We start from the raw sequence: 27166 nt of genomic DNA on the forward strand, positions 1-27166 counted from the left end.
AAGGTGCATTAATTCAAATACTGATAAAACAAGATGCTTTAATTAATTAGCTATTTGAGAGAACACACATTTTTAAGCATAAATTCAACACTAGACAATTATTAGTTATGTAGACATACAGATTTAATCAAGGAACGTACCTGATTTCATACTTGAAGCAGAGGGGGATGCTTTTACTATATCTTCAAATTAAAATTACTTACACAAAATGGAACCTATAATTTCAGTGCTTTCAAAGTTTGGCAGTATGAAAAAAATATTTTCAATTTCATCTGCATTCTAATATCTATACATAACAAAAGTACCATGTTCCTAGAGCTCCTGAGTTCACAAAAGATAATTGAATTGCATCATACATTCTATTAAAAAGAGTTTTAAACACCCCAACAAAACATTGACCAGCAATGCCTCCCCCCCTCAGCCCCCCAAGAAAAATGTATTAATGTCTTCAGATTACTGAAAAGTTTTCTAAGTTTATATTCTGGATTATTATGCCTAGATAATAACATTTAAACATTCCCATATTTGTATTCTTTTAAAAAGTATCTAAACCGGTTGACATCATAGAATATATTTCACTTAACTATTACAAAATATGTAAAAATTAACAGAATATCCCAAACCTCACATTTTTTAGAATTTCAGATATATTACAATTGTTTTCTTACATTATTCAAGAATTCTCTTTAACCATATTTATTCAATTCTCTTTGTGCTAACAATCTTGCATATAACATTTCTGGATATCCTTTCCTACTCTTCTGTATTAGGCATCTTGTAATTAGAAGAAATATTGTTCAGTACGCATACCTAAAATTAAGAGATGAGGGCACCAAGCCAAAGAGAACTGCAAATAAAGCAATCTTGCTGTCTGAGTGTTCTGGAAAGGCACTTGACATTTCAAAAGCTAAAATGATCCCACTTGACTTATGAGAAACTAAAATACATAATTTAAAAGCTACTTTGAGACTAATTTTTTATAGAAAATTCTTCAAACATTTACAGTTGACCAAAACATAATTTTTATGTCAATTTATTAATTTTTGAAAGGACAATGATTACTTGATTATTTATGAAGTGAATCATATTCTCTCTGCTGGTAACAGAACAATTTCTACACTCTGTTCTGCACTGTGAAGAGTTTACAGCCTACAAAGACAGCATGAACCTCTTTGTATAATTCATTACAGATGTAAAAATCAAATGCTTTGTCATAATAAAGCTAACCCAGAATCCCAATTACAGGAATGCAGAGGGGAAGTACCACTCATTACATTTCACTAAATAAATTAAAATGCTTTTTCGATGCATCCTCTGTTCTTAGACAAGTTGATAAAAACCCATGTTATTAAATTTTTTTATTACATATTTTGCTGTTGAGTTGTAATTCATGTTTCAAACTAATACAAATTAAGAATGATCCACTCTCTACTACTTGGTATTTCAGTATTTGGCAAATCCAATACTTACACATGACAGATCTATTAATGCATATTCATAGTGAGACTTCAGAAATATGTCAAAAGGCAGATATGTAGTCATATGTGTATGAATTTGTATACATATTCTCCTTCCAATTGTTAAACACATTAAGCACTGAACTGTTTAAATTAAACATTTCATTTTTTTAATTAAAAAAATAAAGGTCTAAACCAGTGTTTTTCATGTTGCTGTGGCATTAGTAATTTAGTTCCCTTTTTATTCTAGTCAACTACATCAATATCTTAATGACTATTTTTTCATCCATTTGAACAAAAATCTCTTTTCTAGGCATCCATTCCCTTAGCAAAATCCTACTACAGAAGACTACAGAAATCATTACAATATTTTTTTAAAAATTTATTCAAAATAACTACACTAGTGGTATGTCTACAAAGCACTTTATTTGAATTTTTCAAGGCAGGCAGATAGACTACAGTGAAAATTAGATTTTCTTGAGTAATTTGAGTAATACTGGAATCCAACACACCAAGAGAATATACAAAACAGAATATGGAAAGGAAATTCTTCCACCAAGAAATGAATGTTTTTAAAGATTTAATTTAGTTTGAGCAGTTAGGATGAAACAACTTTATTACTTGTTAAGTTTAAACAACAGTTTTTATGTTTAAGAACTGTGAATGAGCTTCTCCCTTTTGGATGCCAGCTGAAGAAAACAGTCACTTTTATTTAGGTAACACTGTAGAAACACACTAACTTTAAAATGTAATTTGTAAAATATGTTTTATAGTGCAGCAAAAAGGGGGATCATAAAACTGGCTCCTAGAATTAAGAAGAAATAAATTGCATCTGCAAACTACCAGTCCTTTTAAAATATGGTGCAATTCTCTACTTGTACAATTACATATATTAACAAGACTTTTGTATCATAACCCACTGAATGGAAAAAGACTTGGTAATTTTTTTTCTTCTTTTTCAGGTCTGCTTCTCTCAGAGAAAAATACAAATACTGCTTTAAAATTTAGAATTATGAGAAGGAATGTTAAATAATCCCTCTGAGACTAATACTGTGCTCATATGAATAACTTTAAATGTAGCAAATACATGGATTTTTAAAAGTATATTGTTAATAGCTACTCAACAAACATTGTGGCTTAGGGGCAATTTTAAAGAAATTCAGAAGTACAATGAACTAAGTATAAAACTGGATTATAGCAACAGTGTGTTAATATGAGTTGTAACTGGTGTTTATCAGAAAATATTACATTTAAAATATTTAAATTAAATTATTCTATCCAAACTAGAAATAAATTTATGCTAAAAAAAGTTTCACAATTGTTTTTGTTAAGTAAATCTACCTCTGACTGCAAATCAAGTGCTCTCTTAGAACAGGTAATCTTCCTAGCAGTGTGATGTAACAGATACTGTTTGAAATGAAAGTACAAAATGACAATACATTTTGTTGGTAGTCTTTGGAGGGGCAAAATCAAAATTTAAAAAAACCCAAAACAACAACAATGGCCCTAATGTTCACAATATGATCATAATTGCACAACTTACATGTAATCATTTATTTGCACTTTAAATCAGTCTTGAGCTCCAAAGGCAAGTGTTTACGTATATTACTTCTGTAATAGTAGTAGCTGTGTAGTAGCTCTGGAGAGCCACCCAGCACACTGGTTGTAATACAGGGGTTAACATGGGCACTGGAGGAATTAAGCCATATGATACTTTTTTAGAGCACACAAAAAAAGAAAATACAATTAACACCAGAGAACAGAAGCCAGATCTTGAGTTAAATGGAAGTCTGGTATTATATTAAAGTCTCCTAACACAGTAAATAAAGCAAGAACCTGAAAATGTATTTCTGGCAGTTCATGAAGATGTTGTGGCCATTTCAATTTTTGTTGTATCAGAAATATGTGTCTTGGAACTCAGAAGTGAGGTGCATTTTCCCTGAAGATTAACTTAAGCACTTCTCTCTAGTGATAAAAAAGTACAAAATTAAACTTTTTATTATAACTGATAAATTGCTGCCAAATTTCTCACCAAAGAATTGAAGTAACAATGCAAAGCACTACATTTCCCACAGAAAAGCTTAAATTAAAATAATAGTACCTGTAGATCTCTCTACAAGACAAATCAAACCTGAAGTACAACACATCTCTGTTTTCCACAGTCAGAACAAGCAACTGGGAACAAACTGTGTACAAATCATAGGCTTCCGCTCTGTTCATCTTGACAATTCAAAAGTGAATCTACACCCAGCTTCCTCCATCTGGCTATTATACTACATTATTTTTAAGGGTACAGGTTAAGGGGGACAACCCACCTTCCAGGATGACAAAAAATAGTTTGGAAGTTTGTCTCATCCCATTGCTCATACAGAAAATCCTTTATTATGTACCATAGGACAAAGGATTTGCAACTGTCTATTATCTGAGAAATATGCTATTGCAGTAATTTATTTCACCGTATGGGTGAAAGAAACACAGTGGTATCTCAAATCAGCTTCTAAAGAAAACTGCGTGCCATTTTTGTGACATTGGGAATACTGATAAAACTTACACAAAAAGAAAATTTGGGGTTTTGATAGTTATGAATTATATATGGTGCTGACAGGATTGTTCAAGAGCTCTTTTCTGCTTCAGGGATCACTTTCTATAAAGTTTTAATTTGACTTTTCCTTATTAATGATTTCCACAGACAGGTGACTGAAGTATTGTATTTGCTCCTGAACATTCCTAAAAGTCCCTAACAGAACTAAAAAAGATGTCCTCTGATAGGGTTTCATTCCCAAAATACATCAATACACAGCTATCTTTCCTCACATTAACAAGTCTCTTGGTTTCAATGTCAACAGGATCCCCTATGGAAACAAAATTAGGTGTCAATACCTGCAAGACTCTATGTGAGCAACTACTCCAAACTGAAAAAACAATAATAAATATATAACCAAACAAGATTTAAATGTCCTTACAAAAGCTCTACACTGTAATTTTTCCTCCTAGCTGAAGGGAAATTTTCAGAGGTTTTGAAATCTGTGAAAAGACCCCAACTTCTCCCTGCACACTCCAACATAAACAGTAATGTCATTATAATGGAGGAAGAGGTAGCAAGTTAAAATAGGTACTGTTGGTTTGTTAAACTACATAAAACTCTGAAACTCTCCTCTACTTGTATAATAAGCTTTCACTGATCCTCATAATTACCAGGGTTTCTATGGAAATATTTGCTTCAGGATTCAGAAAAAATGAACATTTTAATGCCAAAAGCAAACAAAACTCCTTTACTAGCTGCTAGATTTTGTGAAAGGAAGTAAGTATCTTTAATACAAACAACCAGTACAGATTGCTTGCCACCTACTTACTCTTCAGGTAATTGAATTCTTACAGTCTACTGGAGTTAAAGTTGCAATCTATGCACAGAAAACAAATACTAAAACCAAGCAAAGAACCTCAAGATTTGGCACTAAACATCAACAATCTGTCTGACTTACTTCAGTGAATTCAGGTTTCTGAATAACAGAACAAAACCTAAGGAGAAAAATGTTTTTGTGAAAAGAAAGAGGAAAAAGTTTATAAGAAAGCAATATATATGTATATATAGTAGTTAGATACTACTATGTACTGTAATATATTACCACCATTTTATAGAAGCACAAATATACATATATACATATATATACACAACACCACTAAAGAAGGTAACAGAGGCCCTGGTCCTTAAAAGATTTTCTGTACATTTACGTACAAGCATAAACATGGTTGTCACTGTTTGCTCTCACTGCATCACTAAAAGAGTGCAGAAGAGAAAGAACCACATACGGGATAGGAAAATTTAATAGGGGAAAGATTTATTCAGAGAAGAAGAGAAATTCGGGATTCAATACAGCAACAATTCAAAATAATTTTGAAAGACAAAAAGAAAGCTGTATTTATTTAAATTATATAAATTGAGAAAGAGATTGCAAACCAGTAATGGGTGAGGATGAAATATTTAAAACTCAGAAATGTATTTACCACCTGGTCCATTCCGTCTATCCATAAATGCTGCTCTTATCTCCCCAAAAATGCATTTGCCTTCTGAGGTATATTGTACAGAAGACATGGTGTTTCAAAACTAGATTCAAAAAAGCTAATATTCTGAAAGTTTTTGTGAGATTAAGTCTTAGAGAGATTTGCTAATCCACGTGAGAAGCAGATGCTAAACATTCTTTTTGAGAAAATACCCACAGTACGCTTATTCTTTATGATTTACATGACAAATGCTAAATATTGGAGAGAAAATGCAAGAAACTCTCAGTAGGACAACCTGATCCCTTGATAATTAAAATATTTTATTTTAAAATAGAAAGCTTATGTATCCTAAATATTTAAACATTAGAATTTAATAGTATCTAGGGAAACTATTTTAACATTGTTAGTGGTATCTCACTTCTGAGAAAAGAATCCATAATCCAGTTACGAAGAATAAGTGCAAGTTACAGTTATGTTTTTTTCTTGTGACAATTGGACTTGATTCAGTATAAATGCTATCTTATTCCTCCAGACTTCTACTTGTGACAGCTAATGCCTTATCTATAACATTTTAATATAAAAACTATATAATTCCATTATAGTTTGTTGAAACTCATTTTTTTGCTTCAACAAACACCCTTAGCAGAAGAAAAACCTTTAAAAAAACCCCATGTGTCTTCACAGACACTAAATACATCATTAAATGTTGAAAACAGGCAGTATGAAAAAGGAATAGTACCCATTTTAGAAAAGAAAAAGGCTACATATCTAGAGAGCTCTTTTTCAATACTCAGAATCTTAGAGTTTTCAGCAAAAGACCACAATTCATCTCAGCTCCTTGTGCCAAGCATTTCTTCTGGAAAGGTTTGTGCAATTACTTTACAGCTAGATATAGAGACTTTTTAAGTTACACAAAACCCAGAACTACTAGGTAATGGAAATTTTACAAGACAACTATGAAGCCAACTGTCCTCTTCTGCAGGTTACTTGACAGACAACATTGTGAGACAAATTTATTCCCTGCACTCCGCTAACTGCACTCCTAGAAATAACTATTTGGGCACTTTGTCTTTTCAGAAAGTTCTTCAGTGATTTTGCAAGGCATAGCTGTGCTATGTGCTGGATTTGAACACTTCCTTTCAAACATTTTTCAAAGGTGACTTCTTTAGTTTATATTTTGGAGTGGTGGTGTTTGGATGTGCTTTTTCCCCTCCCCTGTGTTCTGTTAGTGGAAAAAGCTTGCCTGTTATTTAAAGCTTGCCTTGAAATTATTTTCTGCGGCTATAGAGAAAACACTAGTCTGACTGCTTTTCTAAAGTGGAAGTAAAGCATTAGACTTTTATCTTTCACTACTAAAAAGAATGTGGTTGCAAAGTAATTCTTAATAAATATGCACTTAACATTACTGCAAGATCAGACCCTTAAAACATCTACTCCTGTTTCACAGGCTAGTTTCGAACCTTTTTATCTTTGAACACAAAATCTCACTTTTGTGTTTCAGAGTGCGTAGCACTCTGCACTATTACAAACTTGGTAAGTAATAATTTACTTAAAACAAATTCCCAGCACTAAGGATATCAATAAAACCCAGAACTAGAGCATAAAATTGAAGAGACAGTTACACAATTCTGTGTGTGCTTGCTGCCCTAGCTCACCACTCTGCATCTTCACATCAACCTAATTCATTTGACATACAGTCTCCCCACAGCTGAGAAAATCCCGTTTCCTTACCAGTTCTTAGGAAAAGCTTAAATACAAAACCCACTAAGTTTAAGTAAAGTTACGGTTGCAACACAAATCAACAAAAGACAGGAAATTCAAAGATAATACTGACAATCCATGCTTAATTCATGATTGCCTAACAAAAGGGCAAAAGGAACTAATGTTTAGCTTGAACTTCACTGTCTGTGCTCTTGGGCAAATAGGTGTTTATCTCGAAGATTATAGTAATTCAGTCTGTCCTGACAGTCAAGATGTGTTCTAGTGATTATTTAGCATTTAAAAATGTGTTGGATTTAAAGAAACTTTTAAACTAATTGTCAATGTCCTAGCGTGCAACACTCCAACAGACATCATTAATTAAAAATACATTTTGAGAAAATTATGCTAGATCTAAAAAAGGATATAATAACATAATTTCTTTCAGAAGTAAACAAAACATTTTTTGTATACAAAAATACAAAATCATTCATTTTGTAATGTAACATTAAATAAATAATTTTTTTTTCTCATCAGTTAACAGCTCTCAGTATGTATATATACTTCAATTCCTGTTTGAATCCTAATCTCTCTGTATACTACAAAGAATATTTTTATGGTCAGAAAAATGTCAGAAAGGAATGCAGCCAATGGATACATTATTAGAGTGTAGTGTTTTTTATTTAATCTTTTAGGCTTCCAAATAAAATGCAGTATTTTAGTGCACTTTAAAAATACTAATTACATAAAAAAAAAAAAACAAACATGTCTGCCTGGTAGCTTTGTATGCTATCTATCCTCTGTAGTAATTAGAAAAACAAAAGAAGGAAATTAATAAAATGACAAAGATCGCACTTCACAGCCTTCTCTAGAGGACATGAAATTACCTCACACATACCTTAATGAGTTAAATAAAGGGCACCAGTAATAGTTTTTGCTGTAATTATTTTCTTTATTTAATGAGTTGTTATTGATAAATTAATGTATCAAATGGTTAAATTTTTTTCTGGAAATTAGCAATATTACATTTTTTTTCCCAGTTGAGTTACTAAGTAATTATGATCTTGTCCCAGACATCAAAATTCCTCTAACTTTCGTAGCATTAAAAACCTGCCACTGAACAGTTTCAAAGAGGGCTTTCAAAATCCTGCATCCGTACAAACCTGGTGTCAAGATTTTAATTGTCAAAGCAAGGACAACTCAGGATTATGAAAAACAGAGCACAGTTGCACAGGATGGTGTGCTCTCACCCAGTCACAGCCTCACAGAGCCTCAGACACTCTCTGATGGAGCCTGAAGAACCACGTGAGTGAAGTTGTTAAATCTTTGCAAGACCATGGGACGCCACCTAAAAGGCTTCCTGAGAAGTCAGGCATGTGCTCCTCAGCTGATTTCCTCTACTGAGGACATGAGGGCTTCAAAAGCCTCTGGGGAACTGCAGCTGCTCTTCTCTCCTTGAGAAGAGAGACAGGTTTTTTTAATAAAGGAGGTTCAGAAATGAACAGAGCTCGCAAAAACTGTAAGGTGCTCACTTTTTAACTTACCAGCCACCAAAGCAAATGTGAGAAAGTCTTCAACTGAATTGCCAGAAAATAAATGTGAAAAGGGTGATGCCTGGCTCAACCCTGCAACACTCTTATTAACCTAATAAACGTTCACTTACTATCACATTTTTAATCTAAGGCAAAATCTTGGCTTCCTTAGAAATCATAAATTATGCTTATAAATTCTACTTTGTTACAGTTTGCTTTGCATTTTCAGCTCAGATATTAAAAACAGAATGTATTTGTCAGGTTGGCATGCTGAGACATGCTGAAGATTATAATGCTGAACAACTAGTCAATAATGTGTCCAAAATCAGTCAGTACCTCAGCTGTTTTACTGGATCCTTAACAGCAAAAAATAGTTGAATTTTTAAGCGAATAGTAAAGCTTAATAGAAACAGTATCAACAGAAAATATTCTCAAAGTCCCAGTAACTGAGTGCAATGATGCTAAGTGACTGCAGATTACAACACAATAGTGACAGATGGGCCCTTAGTATACAGAAGAGAATGTGAGGCTGGATAGAGCTACATCTGCCAAATGCTACATTTATTCTCCACTCATTCCTTCTCTGAAACGCGCCTTTTCTGCCTTCTGTCTAGCTATGGACGCTTCCTTTTCTCTCTCTTTATTCTTTCATAAGCAAGGTTTTCTCTCTCCTAGGTTTCTTTGCTTTAGTTTTTCAGTTGTTTCCCTACTTTTGGAAAAAAATCACATTTTCCTCTGAGTAACTGCAGTGAATGAAGGGTGAAATCAGTTTGAGAAATTATTGATCCTCAAAACATGGATTCCACTATGCCCATGATAACTCTTCCCACAAGAGTTGTCAGAGTCAGAAGGGACAAGAGTAGGGCCCTAGATCTGCAGTACAAAGACAGAAGAGACAAAGTCTGCATTCAGACCCTATCCTGCACCTCCTGCCCTGCAGCAGTGACAAGAAGCACCTTCATTATTATCGTCTGGTGTTCTACAGACAATTTCACTCCTTGAATTTCCACAAGACATTTCACAAATTCAGAAATTCATCTTGGACAAGTGGTGTTGAGCTGAGAAAATCCATTTTCAACTCTGACAACGTCTGCTCTGCCCATGGAAGTACAAACAACAGCACACCAGAGGAAAGGGCAGTAAAGGCCCATGTTCCCTCTCCTCTGCCATGCTCCAAGCTCTGCAGCTGCAGCAAGCTGCATGGTGGCCTCATGTTCCAATACTGTGGACATAAGGTGAACAGAACTCTGCAGAACAACGCACCCTTGAATGCACAGTACAAACCCCAGTGAAGTGCAGGATTTGAAGAGGAAAATAGAAGAATGAGTTTGTGACCACTGGAATGGTAATTTATCACTTTAACATAGTAATTCTTTATTAAAATCTAGGCAGTACAAAGTTAAAAAAAAATCAGCAAGCCTGAAATTAACATCTCAAATATACAGTTTGTAAATCCTACTGAAATTTAGGCATTTAATTGGTAGATAGATATTTGAGAAACTGGCCTTATGGCAAAAAAAAATTGTCTTATTTAAGGTCAGAATCTTATTTGAAAAAGTAAAGCAGCCTTTCCAAACAAGCACTAGAACTTTTCCTATTCTAAATAAAAAATCTGTCCTTCTATGTGGCCTGTCAGAGAGGACATTTAATTCTAAGATGCTCCTCTCTATTTACCATAACAGCATTTTTAAAGGACCATCAACCTCATTCCAATTTTATGGCCTACAACAGGTGGTCAATCCACATTTTTGCTTGCCTAGTTATGCTTTTACAGCATCTAGAAAAACATATATTGCCACTGTGGTGGGTATATATTTTTTGATTTTCTCTCAAATATTCTCCTGGTCTCTAGGACTGTTCAAAGGGGACAATACTCAGTCTGCCCAGTAACTGCCAATTCTATAAGGATACTTTGCAGCAAATGTATACACACTGACTTTCATACTTCTAACCACAGATATTTTTAAGCAAGTCAAACACTTTTTATAAATTTCCTATTTTTATGGATAAATGTTTTGAAAATTCTTATCTCTACATTCCCAACACTTTTGATAACACTCCCTGTGAACTCTGGTTCAATCTTCACAAAAAATAAAGATATAAGTATATTACATACCATAGTCTGTGATCTTACAGGATACTAAATACAGTTCTTTCAGGTTCCGTCCCTCTCTGGCAATCACCTCCACACATCTGGAAGACACAGTAAAATTACTGTTATAAGATACTAAATCACTCTTAAATATCAAGAGTACAATCCACAGGTAAAAGGTACTTCAGTTGTAAAATGGATCTCAGTTTCTTCATTTTGCAAATGGATCCATACATTTCACTGAAAACTAATATGGCTATGTATTTACACTACAGAAAAATATTATTTTTAATTGAATGAGTTTATATGGATATTCCCCTAAGTCTCTGAAGTCTATGTGAGTTGCTCGAAATGCAAACAGACAAGCACATTGGAAAATTACACAAATGTGAATTCCCATTTCTTTATTACTTTGGAAAGTTTCTGTTGCAAATTTTAAGCTTTGACAGCTTTCTTCAAGGGAAAAACTATAAATGCACTGTAAGGAGGACAAAATATAAGAAATTGTAATTTTAAATTCATGTTTGTATTTCTTCAGTGATTACTGTATGAGTCAGCATTCATCAGGTCATGAAATGCTACACGATCATGGTGTTCCAACACATTGCTGGAGAAACTTGTATATATGAGAAAACAGCTCATTCACTTGCCTTATCGTAACTGTGAAGAATATGCAGTGAAACACAGAGGGTTTTATGTTATTCTTGCTCTTTGATTTTTTTAAGCAAGAAAATTAATATGAATTAATTAATGAAATTAAATAGGAGCTTATTATGTACCTGTGACCAAGCCTATATTACAGTGCTATGTTTCCAAGTGCAGTGTTTATAACCTATCCCTCAGTAATCACAGAATCATAAAATACATTTTCAATCCTATTAATGTAGATCAGTTGTTTATTAGATCAGATAGCATGACTATTGTGCTATTTTCTATATTTCATACATTTTTAAAAGTGTATTTTATTAGATGAATTGTAAGAATTTCTTCTGATCCAATATATTTGACTTTAATTTTCAGGTCAATTACCCAATCACTTACTCTGACACTTAAATCAACCCTTGAACAGTACACAAAATTAAATTACTTGCCAATTTCTAAGAAAATAAATATTGCTGAATTTGTCATACTTTCCAAAGATACACCTAAATCCTCAAGGACCTTTTTCTGTCATTTACCACCTCCAATAGATTATCTCCTAATGTGATTTAACTGTTCATGCTGGCAATTTTAGACTTCAAAAGCAACCACCTAATTCTTACAGCTTACAGTAAGGCAATAACTGAACAATAGCCCTTATACCTATTTGTCCTCTCCCTGCTTCCTTCTTCTAAAAAGTACAATGAAAAATAAATACTACTAATTAACAGCACACCTCTGACAGAGTACCTTAATCACAGTTTCTTTAACACTGTTATAAATATTCAACCTTGTAAATTGTGAGAGCCTGATATTTTGAAATTTTTTGCAATTCTTATCATTAGGTAAAGGTTATCTTACCTCGTGAATACACAAAGAAAATAAATATTTACACTAGGACTATGCTTTTTTAGTATAAGATAACCTCAGAACGACATATTTTCCTAAAATAAGATAAGATTTAGAGCAATAAACACACTTTTTATATATGAAAAATTTCTTCTGTTCCTGTCAGACATGATTTTGAAGAGTATACTCATCTTTGTTAACTGGCTTATTAAGATAACTAAACCATGAGAAAATATTTTCATTATTCTAGAAAAATACTTCACAACAATTAGATTTCATTGCTATTACTGGTAATATGAATAAAAGGAAAATCATTATAATGTATTTAATTAGAATAATTTTCATAAGGCATTTCAGCAAACAAGATATAATCAAAGAGCCAATGGACACTGAGGTTAAAAGAAGCTTTTATTATCATATATATAATTTAGCAGAGAAATTATATTATGAAACACTTGTTACTCTTGGACAAAATTTCTGAACCTAAAAACTATATTGTAAATTATATGAAATTAATCTAAAGGTTTTCAAATTACTTTTGCTATTTCTTTACCCACTAAGAGACAACAAAAATGAAGTACAGCAATCAGTGTCTAAAAATACCACCACAAGGCAGTCAAGATGACATAAAAGACTAATTAATTTTCTCTACAACTTCAGATGCCCACCTTTTCAATCAGTCAGAGTCAAAGTCATATAATCTGCACAAATGCAGAAGCACTTGACTGTGTGGCCCCCTTATAAATGTATCCTTTATTACTTCCAGATAGTGCCAGCTCTAAGAGTTAAGGTTTTTTAAAGTGGCTTGAGTAATTCCAGTCCTGTTCTCAGTGACATCCTAGAGTCTAAATGAAATAGTCTTCACTTTTTCCTACTAGGAAAAGAAAACCTTCACAGTCTTCAGCTATATTCATTAAACAGAGACGAAAAAAAACCAAAATACAAAAAGAAAAAAGGTTTTTAAAATGGTGCTTTGACTGCCTCATTTCTTCCTGTTTTTTGAAAATATGAAAATCATCTAACATCTAGAAGAACAAGGTAATGGCACATCTAGTTTGGAGAAAAAACTATATATACAGCTAAAATATTGAATTGAATTTATGTGTTTTTGTGTGCTTTCTATACCTTGCATAAGTCCATCTAATTCCAGTTTTAATTTCTATTACCCTTTCTATAGATCATCCTCATGTAAATCAACCTTCAGAGACAGGAGAAACACTTTATATGGCCTCATTTGCCTCTGCTCTATAGACAGACACACAATATGTAATTGCTTGTGAAAACTGACTTCTTTACAACATAAGGAAAAATAAGAGTAGTTGTGTATTTATTGCTTTTACCTTTTAATCTTTGTTAAACATGACAGCAAAGGAAAAGGTTAAGAGAAAAAAATCAAATTAACCTTTTCTAGAAAGCAAGGATCATCTTAATTCTGTTGCAATAATCCATCAAAATGATGTCAGATTATTTTCATATCTATCTTTGGAAGTATTTCTATTTATGATGTTGCTGAATTTGACAACAAAGCCTAACTTGAAAAAAAAAAAAAAAAAAAAGAAAAAACAACAAGTGAGCATTATGCTGGTAAAAAAATGAAGAAAAGTTATTATTTAAAGCTGTGGCAAATTTCAGAAGTGAGCACATCAGAAAACAGTCTCATAAAACTTGGGGACTAACCCCTCTCTGCCCGGGACCTAACATAGACATGGTGGCAACAGATCTGTGCTAAGGCTGAGAGAATTTCTTAAATCTCTTCACCCAACATTACTGAGGAGGCTTTTATCAATTGTACTAAATGAATTAAAATATAAACAATCTTCCAGAATGAAAAGAAATTTTTACACTCAAAATAAACTTAGTACCAAAAATGAGCCAAGGAATAAAGAAATAAAACTACAGTTAGAGCTTTGCTAATACACATGTCTTGGTGAGAGCTGGCCAACGTTTAAATCTTTTCACTTCCTACTTGGCACATGAGTATCATTTAGAACTATGTAACACATTAAAATATCAAAACAGAGAACATGAAAAATTTTAGGAAGACACTGCTTATTTATTAAACCTGAAAATATTACCCAATAAATGCTTACACCAAGTTTTCCCTAGACTTACTCAATAGTTCATGAGTGCTGTTGTCTAACAGACTGTTGGGCAATTCAGTTTTACTTCATTTGATTCTAAAAGTAAGAAATTAGTATCACATACTGTGAAATTTACTATGCAATCAGGAGCAAGAAAAAGGCAAAAAGCACAAACTGGTTTGACATAAACCAGCCAATCAAACCATAATATGAAATCAATAATATAACTAAAAGTGTACCTACATATTGTTAATTCAAAATAAAGTTACAAGACTACAGAAGTTTGCAAGATAACTGGAAATGTAAGATAACTGAGCACTGTGATGTTGAACATATCCACGCTGAAAACATCCCAAAATTCATGACATTCAGAGACTAATGAACCTAAGACTCTTACGGTCTCAATTTCTTAAGATGTCCTTCTACTTCTGAAAGTAAAAAAATCTCAAGGTAAAAACAACACAACTATAATGTTGATCAACTTAGCAATTGCTATCAGGAGAAAACTCTCCATCTGGGTTACAGAAACTACAGAAATTTATCCACTAACACATAGTTGTGTATACTGCTCTTCCCACCTGGTCCGTAGACATGAAAAATTACTTAGGTCTACAAAGAGTTACTGGTATAAAGCTTTCTCTGCCAACACGTCTCTTCCAAAGTCACAAATCTGCATGACTGAAACATAGATATGTCTACTGGCAACTTCAAATTTAGGCCCATATTTTTGATAACTCATACATATAAATATGTGTAATGATTTCTTAGAACCAAAAAGAGCTTAAAAATAATAACAAAATTCTAACAGACTAGAAAAAATAAGCAATCTGAAACCTGCAATTTTTCTTCTCTTAGCCAATTGAGCCCTACGTTCTTTGCCCTGAGTGAAAGTTTAAGGTTAATGAAGTAAACTGCAAGCTTCTACCTGTAAGATAAGTTATCTTAAGTTAGGAAAAATTATTGTATTTATTTATATATATATATATATATATATATATATATATATATATGCACATATGTGTGTGTATGTCTTTTGTGTGCGTGTGTGTGTGTGTGTATACAAACACAGAGCTATTATATTTCTGATCTAGATCTGAAAACATTGGAAAATTGTATTGTGGCAACTGAAAGGAACTAATGAGAAAATATGAGTACAGTATTTGTGCTGTAAGTAGTCCTGGGAGACCTTGTTACAGTCTGAGACTCTTCAGCCCTGAGCGGAACTAATTGGAGCTGCCAGTTACTGGTTGTGAGTCTACAATTTGAGGGAGTGAGTGAGCTTCACCCACCAAAGAGGTATAAAACCACCAAAACATTAACATACCACCTTGGTAAGGTTCAAAATGAACATCAGACTGCTTGCAAGTCCTCTCTGGTATTTGACTGCATTTGTCTCTAAGCAGTCAAGTGAACACCTCACTACCTCTCAAATCATAACCAACAGCACTACTGGGAAGCAAGAGGGAGCTTGGAAAGAACAAGAAAACTAAAACTAAAACTAAAATGCCATGGAAACCATAAACCTCTCATGAAGAAATGTACTGTGCTCCCCAAAAATTAGCATTTCAAGCATTAAATTCAGGCAGAAAAAAATTAGCTGCACATGAAATAATACTCAAAGCCACTGGTTTTGATGACTTAAGTATTCCAGTGGGAGGTAATAATGCAATATAATAACCAAATCTCTCCTGTAACAAATCCAAACCTCTGACCACAGAAGCACCTACAGTCTTAAGAAACTGATGTAATCTGAGGCCCACTGCACTAGGAAAAAATAATTTGAAGGCTAAATCAGTGAAAATACTAACATTTTACTGACAGATCTATAAACCCTTGAAAAACGTCATAACAATAAATGATGAATTTAATACCCTGATGGATACATCTTCTTGGTTCAGGATTCTCTTTCATTGATCATTTTATTTGCATTATGAACAATAGATCTCTTCCAATGTATTTGTTTTCTAATATTTATACTAGTAAGTAGATTTTTACTTGTTTTTCAGTTACCCTTGTGCACAGTTGTTACTGCCATTTTTGGATCACATTCAAAATATATGTTTTAAAATGATATTTAATTTCAAGACCAATAACTGCATCTAAAAGAAACAATATTAATCACAGAGACAGCAAAACAGGATAAGACTTGTAATAAAAAGCACAAGCAGGATTTGAAATGCACTTTTTGTCTGGGGCCAATATGCAAAGCGTCACTAGTTATACAAGTTAACAGCAATTATCTTAGAGAGGTTATTAAGTTGTGATTAGCAGGGAGGAATTCTTTAGAAAAATCAATGTAATTTAAAATAAGGTTTGCCAAACAGATTTGCCACTTACAGCCCAGGAAAACAGACAGTATTTTTTTTTTTTTTTTCCATGCTGGAGCTTATAAATAAGCAAGGTGAGGGCAGCCAAGTCCCACAGTGTCCGCTTCTGTTCTTGTCTAGAGCTACTAGTCAGGTGCATGCCAGCTCCAATCAGAGAGCTACACAGATAAATTAATCAGCTCTTTGCTTAAGCTATTATGCCCTGTCTTTCAGCAATAAATATCTATTTTCAAATATTTATTAGTAGTCTTATCTAAAATTAAATGCCTCCTTTTACCCCAAATTAACATAAATCCAGCAAGCAATTAAACCAAGAAAGGAGAAATTTAGAAATTTGTGTAATTACAGTATCTGATTTTTACATGTGTAGTAGTATTCTAGGTGGCCTGCAGTTCCTTTCTGGCTTGGAGGAACTAGATACCATAACAGAAATAATTTAACAGAAATAAATTTCTAGGGAAAAAAAATCTTACCCTGAACCCCTCATAAATCTGATTTGCCACAGATAATCATGCTTAAGTCTTGAAAAAAATTAAATGGCATCTCTTACGTTTTTAAGAACTCTAAAATATTTTGGAATTCAAACTTAAATGAAGAGGCCTATCTGATACAGTCCTTCAAATATAGCTTCCTACATTTACTATGGCACCCTGTCTACAGTTGTAAGGAAAGCCCATGCATAATCCTTAGTAAACATTGTTTTGTATTATAAAAATAAGTAATAGCTTCCTTCCTGAACTGTTTCAGTAGTGCTTTTCCTCTAAAACACTGGCAAAATATTTGCATTCCTGATATGATACTGTTGAATTACTATACTACAGTGGTCAATAGTTCTGAGTCTTAATGGCCATCAGTGAGAAGTGATGTCTTTCAGGGGTCCATATTGGGATCAGTGTTATTTTATATCTTTATTAATGACACAGACAAAGGGATCAAGTGCTCCCTTTACAAATCTGCAGATGATGCCAAGCTGAGTGGTGCAGTTGACACTCCCAAGGGACAGGATGGCAGCCAGAAGGATCTGGACAAGCTGGAGCAGCGGCCCATGGGAATCTCATGAGGTGTAACAAGGCCAAGTGCTGGTGCTGCACCTGGGTCAGGGCAATCCCTGGTGCCAGCCCAGGCTGGGGATGAACAGATCGAGAGCAGCCCTGCCCAGAAGGACTTGGGGGTGCTGTGGGTGACAGCTGGACATGAGCCAGCCATGGGCACTCCCAGCCCAGAGAGCCAAGGGTGCCCTGGCTGCACCCAGAGCCCCGTGGGCAGCAGGGGAGGGAGGGGATTCTGCCCCTCTGCTCCGCTCTGGTGACCCACCTGCAGGGCTGCCTCCAGCTCTGGGCTCCCAGCACAGGAAGGACATGGAGCTGTTGGAGAAAGTCCAGAGGAGACACCAAGGTGATCAGAGGGATGGAGCACCTCTGCTGTGAGGGAAGGCTCAAAGAATTGTGATTGCTCAGCCTAGAGAAAAGAAGGCTTTAGGGTGACCTAACTGCAGCTTTCCAGTACTTGAAGGAACCTCATAAGAAAGATGGAAAGGGACTGTTTACAAGGGCATATACAGAGAGTTAGGACAAGGGGGTATGGCTTTAAAGTGACAGAAAGTAGGTTTAGTTTAGATACTAGGAAGAAAATCTTTACTACAAGAATGGTGAGGCACTGGAAGAGGTTGGCTATGGAGGACCTATGGATGCCCCATCCTCACAAGTGTTCAGGGCCAAATTGGATGGAGCTCTGAGAAAACTGACCTAGTGAAAAGGATTTCTGTTCATGGCAGGGACATTGGAGTGAAACAATTTTTAAGGTCACTCACTTCCAACCCAAGCCATTCTATGATTTTATGATTAGTGTACTGGTGTAGAAGAGTTGCTTACATACATACTACTTTCTTACACAGTGAATGTTGTGGTGGCTTTTCCCGAGACAACTGTAAAAGAAACTATCATAATGTTATCTGTTAAATTCCAAAATGTGCAGATTTAGAAAATAAAGACTGTATAGTAGCTACAGACAAGATGGGGAGTTTGCGGATTGTAGGCTCTACTTCCATACAAATAAGCAAATCCTTGTGAGTTTAAAGAAGATCCTCGAGGTTCCACTGCCACAGCAGTGTACAGAGAGGGTGGGGTGACATTCAGATGTTACGGCTGAATCTTCAGTTGAAATAATTTAGTAATGATGCTGCACATGGAATGAAGTTCAGAGACAGACCACCATATATGCTGCAAATTCAGAGAAGTGTGAAGAAGAAGAGACAGTCCAAAGAAGAAAACCTTGAAGTATTGCTATAATTCTCTCTCCCAGTACAAACCACACAAGGGCATACACCTGGTCAGTTGCACCAGTTGCACCTCAGTTGCATAAGGAGACTGGGCTTTGAGCAGCAGTGGATTTCATTCTTCCTCATGTTTTAGAGATTACATTTACATGCTTCAGGCCTCAAGGTGTTTCCTGGAGTTACAGTGGCTTCAGTTTTGATAGATTTTCTTTTTTTGTAAGTAGTCATGTGCTATCCCATTAAGACTTACTATAGAGTAAGAGTAAACATAGCCACATAGCCTTTTTTTTTTTTTCCAAAAAAGCTTCCAAGTTTAATAGCAAAAGTAAAAAATCGCAACTGTACTGCCATGCTCTAACTTCCCATAAACGTTCTTTGAAGTGTGCTTTCAGAATGCTTGGAAAAACTTTAAAATAGTTCCATAAAAATGAAAAAATTTCACCTGATATTTTGAAAATAAAATACTGTGTTTATACAGCTCTGTACTTCTTGATCTCAGCCAGGAGTACATACATATGAGAAAACATTTCACCACATTCACTGCTTTATTTTCATACCACAGGGGCTGACATATGCTTCACTGAGCTTTGCATATAGGCAGCTGATCTTATCTATTGAGATTTACCCTTTCAAACCTTTGTATCTCTTATTTTCTTTCTGATTAAAAAAAGAATCCCCAAACCTCTACCAGGTATTCATTAATGTACATCTTTAAAGACTGCCTTTTCTTGAAATGACACTCTATATCTAATGGTCAATGGTCTTGGGGACTGAGAATGGATTTCATCAAGGGTCTCTCCTACTAACTTAAAGAAAACAGCCAAACCTCTGCCTCAGTTTCTCCTTTCCAAAATGGAAACATATTCCATAAATGTTTTTCTATTGAGTTGTAAACAGATGATTTAAATATTGCAAAGGCTCAGTTCTGTGAAAACATCAAGTCCCTGTAAAAGTTTGATAAATATTCTCAATCCTATTAATGGAAACAACAGTATTCCTTAGAGTTATGGTCTAAATTTATGTGAGATGAACAAGGTTTACATGGGTAATTTCTTCCACTAGACAGTAGAAGAAGTGAAGTCTTTTATAGGAAGTCAGGACACTCTCTGCAGAACAGTTTTATCATCACATCTGATATTTCTCCTCTACTGCTGAAGGACATTCAAGTTTGCAGTGAATTTCCGCTTATACAAAGCAATGACAGAGCAGAAGAAGAGCCAAGATAATCAAAGAGGAAAAAATTAAAATCCAGTACTCATCATAATTCATGTTTCTTTGGAATTGATTTGGGGTCCATTCTCTTTATTCTTTAAGAATTAGAGCAAGTTGGTAGATCTGTTACATTCATTTAATTCTGCTGAAGTTAGCAAAACTGATGAAAGAAAAAATCAAGCTCAATGCATTTTTTGACAAATGCTATAAAGAAGGGAGATTACAGAATGTGAGCAATAACTGAATTCTGCAGTTCTCAGGTCTCACCCAAAGGGCAGCATCACAGCAAAGCTTGTATGAGAATTTTTGAATACTTCATACATAATACCTTACTGAAAATATTTTAGTGTATGAATTTAAGCATAGGAAAAAAATCTCCATGCCTGCTAAAATTATAAAAGTCTTGATTTGCCATAAACTACTGTCTAAATCTTGGTAAGAATGCCAAGGTTCTTAGAACTTCACTTTAACTTGGAAAGAATGCACTGAGATAGCAATGTCTTTAAAAACAAACAAACAAACAAAACAAACAGACAAACAAATGCAAGACCAAAAAAATCAACCAGTTTAAAGGCAAATTTCAGAAGCTTTTCATGAAATGATAATGAATTTCTTTCCATGTGGCTGTCTGGCTAGCACTTCTGTCGCTGGTGCACTGCTTGGAGAAAGCAAGAGGAAACAAGCGTGATGATGCTCTACATGATTTGTATGAAGCAAAATTGCCTCCTTTTAACTCAGAGAATATACTAGCAAATATATTTAATGGAAGCTGGAAGAACATTATGTCTTTCTATGTATCATGATCTTAATAGATTGCCAATTATAGTCTCTAAATGCAGATATTAATACCACCTAACAATGCGGAAACTTCACTTAAGGTTGTTCAATTTTGGAAGTACTTAACAGGTAACTTTTCATGCAATCTTACTGGAAAATAATCTTTCTAGAAGGAATGTTAGGAATATATTGTGTCCCTTCAAACTGAAGTGAGAACACATGGCAGTTCTCAACAGCTGGAAATTTCATAACTGAGCAATTACAAACACATTCAGAAATAAGTGAAGAAACTTTTTTTATTCCCTACTATCTTAGGGCCCCCTCAGTTTTGTTGATATGGTTCTGATTTTGTTAGGAATTCAGAGGGTTAGTAATTATTCAGTTGTTGTATCATAGCATAGCTTTTAGTTTTGTAAAAGAAACAAAACTTAGTGTTACCTGCCTGCACTTCTATCTCAGCATTGTCTCACTGGCTACCTCAAATGCTAACAAATTGTTAAAAAATAATAAATTGCCACCCAAAACAAAAGAAAAACCTAGCTTAAGAACAAGCAGAATGCTTTTGACTGAAATGGTATGAACTTGAAATTTTTTCTTCCTAATTTTTCAGAAGCATTTAACAAACCCAATGGTACAATATCATCTTCTAGCTGAGTGATCAGTTCATTGATGTGAATATCTTAAAGCTTGACAGCCTACGTTTAGATGTCTCAACTAACTTTGCACTGAAGCAGAACAGAAATAGTCATGCGATTCCTTCATGCCATCTCAGCTATGACAGTGACTATTATGATATGATGACAGTGACTATTATGATCAACCACAAAGAGCATCAAATGATTACTTAAACTGATCCAGCTATATCCACAAAAGTGTAACTGTTTAAACCATGAGAAATTATGCAGCTAATTAAAATCTACATATTAAAAAAAACCTAAGGAAATTTCCATGTGTTGCATTTTTGCCCCTCTGAAGACTTCAGGCAAGAATTCCATGATGCAGTCATAATTCATTATATATACATATAATTTCATAGATTTTCTAGCAAACCAATATTAATAAAATACATATAAAAATCTATTAAATCACCTAACTGCAGATCTACCTTTCCCTACTTTCCCATAGTAATATTATATTGCATTAACATACTAAACTTTGCTGATAGTTAAAGCTTTCCAAAGAAAAGACAAGGCTATCCTATTAATCTTAGCTCTAAAATTTGGCAGTCACTTAAACCAGGTCAAACAAGAGTTGGAATTGTCAGCCCCTCTGTGCAAGAAGTCATTTGTGTATAAAAGTAACACAGGCACATTTCCCCACTCTCTAGGAAGTCAGGGGAAAAGCAAAGTAACTAGTGTGTGTGCTTGATAGCAACAGTGGTGGGGGAGGAAAATGTTACATATTTTCCATATGTGCAAACCTGAGAAACCACAGAAAGGAAAGTGTACTAACACATAAGTTTGTTTTGCGCTTTTTTAGACAGGTAAGCAATGCAGACAGCAGAGCATGCTGGTGGTCAGCTAGAGCAAACATGTCCACTGCCCAACACAACACTTCACATTTTTAAGAATTCATAACAGGTACCATTTACCAAGTTGTTCTGACATCCACTGTGTTCAGAATTGCTCTCACTACCACTACATTTTACTGGGGTGGCAGCAAATTAGAAAAAAAAGTAAGACGAGATCTCTGAAGCCCATTCAGGATTTTAGTAACAAAATCTCAATTTAAAGGATACCTTGTTTTCTTTACCATACACTGTACGCTAAGATATTCACAGGCTGTACTGATAAAGATGATTTAAAAAGATTTATATTCTCATTCTCTTAATTCTGATTAAATTACTAGTTTTCAAGTTTCACATGGAAGCTCCTAGTATTTCCTGGATTATTGACAGAACACATAACGGAGTGGGTAACTCATTGCTAGACACAGTCCTGTAACATTTTAATTCAAATTTTTATCTAGACAAAAACCTTCTTTATATTCTTACTAACTTGTCTGTACCTATGATAGGCTCAGTCAGTTTGAGTTTCTATTTGTCTTTGGTTCCCAACATCCACAGAAGGACTGAAAGCTTTTCTAATTGCAAGATTGGAATTCCACTAGGAGGTAAATAGTCAGTGGAAGTGATTCACAAAGCACAAGCAATGCATTCATATTGGATTGAAAGGTAAGTTTTTACCCATTGCTCCAATTTCATTTTTTGTCCAGTACTTTCAGCAGAAGTACACAGGATGACTCTGGTTGAGGAAGAATGACCTCCCCCATGGGAAAAAAACATGTAACATTTGTCCACAAATCATAAATGCAAAACTATTTGCCATGGCAAGTATTTAGAAATCTTTAACTCCACATACAGAATCTGTAGGCAATGGCCTCAAACATTACTAGGCCTTCAAAGTAGCTCATTGACAGAATTAATTACCTCTAGTACTGGTCACTTCAAAGTGTTGACAAAATCTTAAAATATATCCTGCACCAGCAAGCATCCAATGTGCTTATGGAGTTGTGTTTTAGTTAACATTCGTCTTGGACATAGCAGGAAACATGTAAGTGGTGATATGGCAGGCTAAATCTTTTTCTTGGGGCCATGAAAGAAATGAATTAACGTTATTTAACTCCTTGAAGATATGTATCAGTTTCCTCTAAAACAAACAACTACCAAATTGTGCCCCAAAAAACAAAAGACCCTTCATATTCCCATTCTAGCGAGTTATTACACAATTGCATGAAGTTTTCAGTTACGGCACTTCATTAGTAAGTGGAATCCTAATGCCTTTTCTGATTTTAGTGACTTCAGGTTTAATCCTGGATTTAGAAGAGTTCACTTACTATTTCCTCCTGCTATCTGGATGAATTATTCATGTGACTAAACTGCTTGGTATCTCTACTGCTTTTTTTTTTTAGAAAATTATGACAGTAGTTCAGCTTATTTCTGTCATAGTAAGACCAAGGGAAGTATCAGTAAGCAGAGCTCATACACCTCGAATTCTTCTCCATTGGCTTTAATGTGATTCCCATTTCCTGTTTTACTTGTTTGTGTGGCTCTGGTTGAATTATTCACTGCATCCTAGGCACCTCAAGACACAGGTGTTCATCATGATGAAACAAAGTCTGAGCATCTTCAAACTTAAGTCCATCTCCACTAATCCACTGAATAAAATTTACCTTCTCTGTGATTAAGTTTGGGACAGCAGTGAGACTAAATCAGTATAAAATAGTATTTCTATGTTAGGTGGAGCAGTAATTGGAAGTAGCAGATCACAGAAAACCAACATGACACCATTTCCTGTGACTACATCAATCAATTAATACCCGTCACCAGTCAATAATTCCTCAGTACAGCAGGAGCCCAGTCTGGTCAGACAAGATGTAGCCCACCATAGGTAGAAAAACAGATAACACATTGTATCTATAGCTTTAATTTTGATTTCAGCCACCACCAAATTCCTTTTTTTACCTACATCTTGTGAAGAAGTTTTTGAAGTATTTGTTTTCTACAAATACATTGCTTATATATTTGAATCTCAAACCCCAAGATTTTCTGTACCTTCTAAAATTGCAAGTAGTGCAAAATGTGACTGACTGCTTCTGAATGAAATTCTCCTATTGTAATTTTCTTGGCTCCCAGTTACATTTTGCATTGTAAATTATGAATCTTGGCTAAAAAAAAGATTCATTTCCACTGCATATTACAGTTAAAAGCCCACTGCCTCAGCAAGGTACAAGAAGGAAAAGATTTTTGAATTGAGTATTCACATTTCATTTGAATGACCTCTAGATGAGGGTTAATGCTTTTTCTTAAAGATTTAGGTATTTCTGATAACATCACAGAGTCAGGTGCAATCACTGCAGTGCCAAAACTTCTGAACTGTAGACTACTGAGCAAATAATAAGCAGATAATTTAGACTAAAATGATATTGTTTTGTCACAGTTTGCTGTCTTTATTATCTTCTTTAATGCTAGGTTTTCCAGATAAAGGTTATTGTATGTAAATATTTTACATATTTCAAGGTAAAAATATTAGAACTTCAGAAATGTATTTGAAAGTATTTTAAAGCATTAATATTTCTAAAAAGTAACATAGATGAAAACATACCCAATATACAACATCTATGTATATTTATACTTATGTTAAGGTTTTTCCCATTTTTTTGATATAAGAATATAAAACCAGTAAAATAATGTGGGCAGATATTTATAGAGGAAAAAGTCTTACAAGATATAATCCCACCCCTTACTATCACCCAAAAACAACGTACTGCCACCTTGTGTACATAAATTAGGCATTTGTGAGCCAGTCCATAAAACGATGCTATTTTTCTCTTAAGAACTTCCACATCTGTGAATACAGTATTTTGTTTCATGTCAGGGATAGACATGGTTGCAGTCACACTCTGACTACAGCACAAAGAGGTGCAAGTAACATAAAAAGCTGACAAGAAATTTTTTTAGACTACTCCTCAAAATCATCAGAAATAAGCAATTTCAAACATGCACGCTTTTCAGTCATCATGACTCAGGCATTTTATAGGATATTATAATGATCAGAGGCAATGTGAATTCTCTATACACAGCTCACCTTGATTTCAAGTTGAGATAATTAGCTATTATCAATTACTTGGCAGTCAGTGTTTAAAAAAGGTAGTCCCTCTATTAAAGTGAATTTTAATTAATTTTATTTTGGATATAAACAAAAGTTGCTAATTGAGAAATTACAAGAACAGCACTTCAGTGAAATAGATGCAACACAAAAGGCATCTTAAAATAATCCATAAAACTTTGCTGCTGCAATATAATGAGTAATAATCCACAATCTTTAGCATGATTGAAGAAACTGAGATCATGCTAAGCTCTTGCAAGTGAATCAGAGCTAACTGAAACACATGTAACTCTTCAACTGAATCTGGATTTGAAAAGCTTTCTGTCCTTTAAGAACTCTCTTAGTGTGGGAATCAAGAAATAGCCATAATTCTTGGCCACCAATTGGCATCAGCTATAATAATTACCACCAACTTCCAACAGATTATTCTGAACCATTCTCACTCTCTTTTAGTATAAGAAATTATGAAAACACTCTCTGTCCCTGCAAAAAATACAACAGTGATCACAGTAATCTCAGATCTTGGTTTCTTGTGTGCCTCTCTTGTGCCTCTCAATTGGACACAAAAAATTTTCCCTTTTCCCCTTAGCCAGTTTCTTTTCACCAGTGGTAACCTGGTGATTTCTAAAATGTCTCTACTTTTCAGCATGGCTTGTCTTTGTGAGAAATGTTTGGACAAAGCCAGATAACTTTGCCTTCACTGCCACCCTCTGGGCTCCTTACTTCAAAAGTAAGACTCTGAGTCATGGCATAGAGATTTCAGGACGGTTTGACACACACTATCTTTCACATACGTATTAAATATAGTACTGCCTACTTACACAGTACCTTTCTCCTCCAGAAAGATCTCTGTCAAATGGTTTTACAGGTCTGTTGATTATATTGCAGCACAAATTTAAAACCAAGAGCAGTTAGAATAATTTTAAGCCTAGAAATAAAGATATAGAAATAAAGCCTATACTACTACAAAACAATTATATAATCTAAATGTTCACAACTGATTTATGACTGCAGATGAAAATATGTCCTGTCACTAAGAGCTTCCTTTTCACATTCTTATTTCAGTTACAAGTATCAAAACCTCACTGAAAACCCAATGTCCACGGGATTATTTTTATTTTATCCAGTTACATTTTACAGTTACATTTTTATTTTACCCAGTTACAAAGTTTCACCACCACAGGTTTCCATACTAAATATAAATATATGCTACTGTTTGTAAAAATATCTGAGAAGCTCAATTGGGTTTTGTTTAGTTAGTTTTGGCTTTGGGGTGTTTTTTACATAAGAAAAAAAGAGGCAGGGTTTAAAAGGAGCCTTGGGTGGCAGCACAGGAAGAGCTTTTGAGATGGAACTCAGTGTCTGCATCCATTTCCTGTAGTTGTCTTAGATAATCACTGTGTGCTGTAGCATATCCCCCTGACAACAAGGAAGGCAATTAAATCCCTACAAAGGTGGCTGCAGCCTGAGATGGTTTGGAAGGGTTGGCAGGTAGGAGCTCCAGCTGCCTGAAGAGCTGGAATAGGAACTTACTCATTCTTTTTTCTTAACTATTATCTTCCTTCCCACCTTCCAGGTTCCACTGTGTCAACTTACACTCAAAATAATTTTCATTTGT

At 34.4% G+C, this 27166-nt stretch overlaps 1 protein-coding gene across 2 annotated transcripts in view; it reads right to left on the bottom strand.

Annotated features, from left to right (window-relative positions):
• Nucleotides 1-27166, bottom strand: part of FBXL17 (F-box and leucine rich repeat protein 17) — a 278048-nt gene that overhangs the window by 84501 nt on the left and 166381 nt on the right. For both annotated transcript variants that reach the window (XM_054003150.1, XM_054003151.1), the window contains exon 7: nt 10806-10882. In XM_054003150.1, coding sequence (XP_053859125.1) covers nt 10806-10882 — 77 coding nt within the window. The remainder of the gene's footprint in view (nt 1-10805; nt 10883-27166) is intronic.

This window comes from Vidua macroura, chromosome Z (genome assembly GCF_024509145.1).
Source record: "Vidua macroura isolate BioBank_ID:100142 chromosome Z, ASM2450914v1, whole genome shotgun sequence".
Classification (NCBI taxonomy): domain Eukaryota; kingdom Metazoa; phylum Chordata; class Aves; order Passeriformes; family Viduidae; genus Vidua; species Vidua macroura.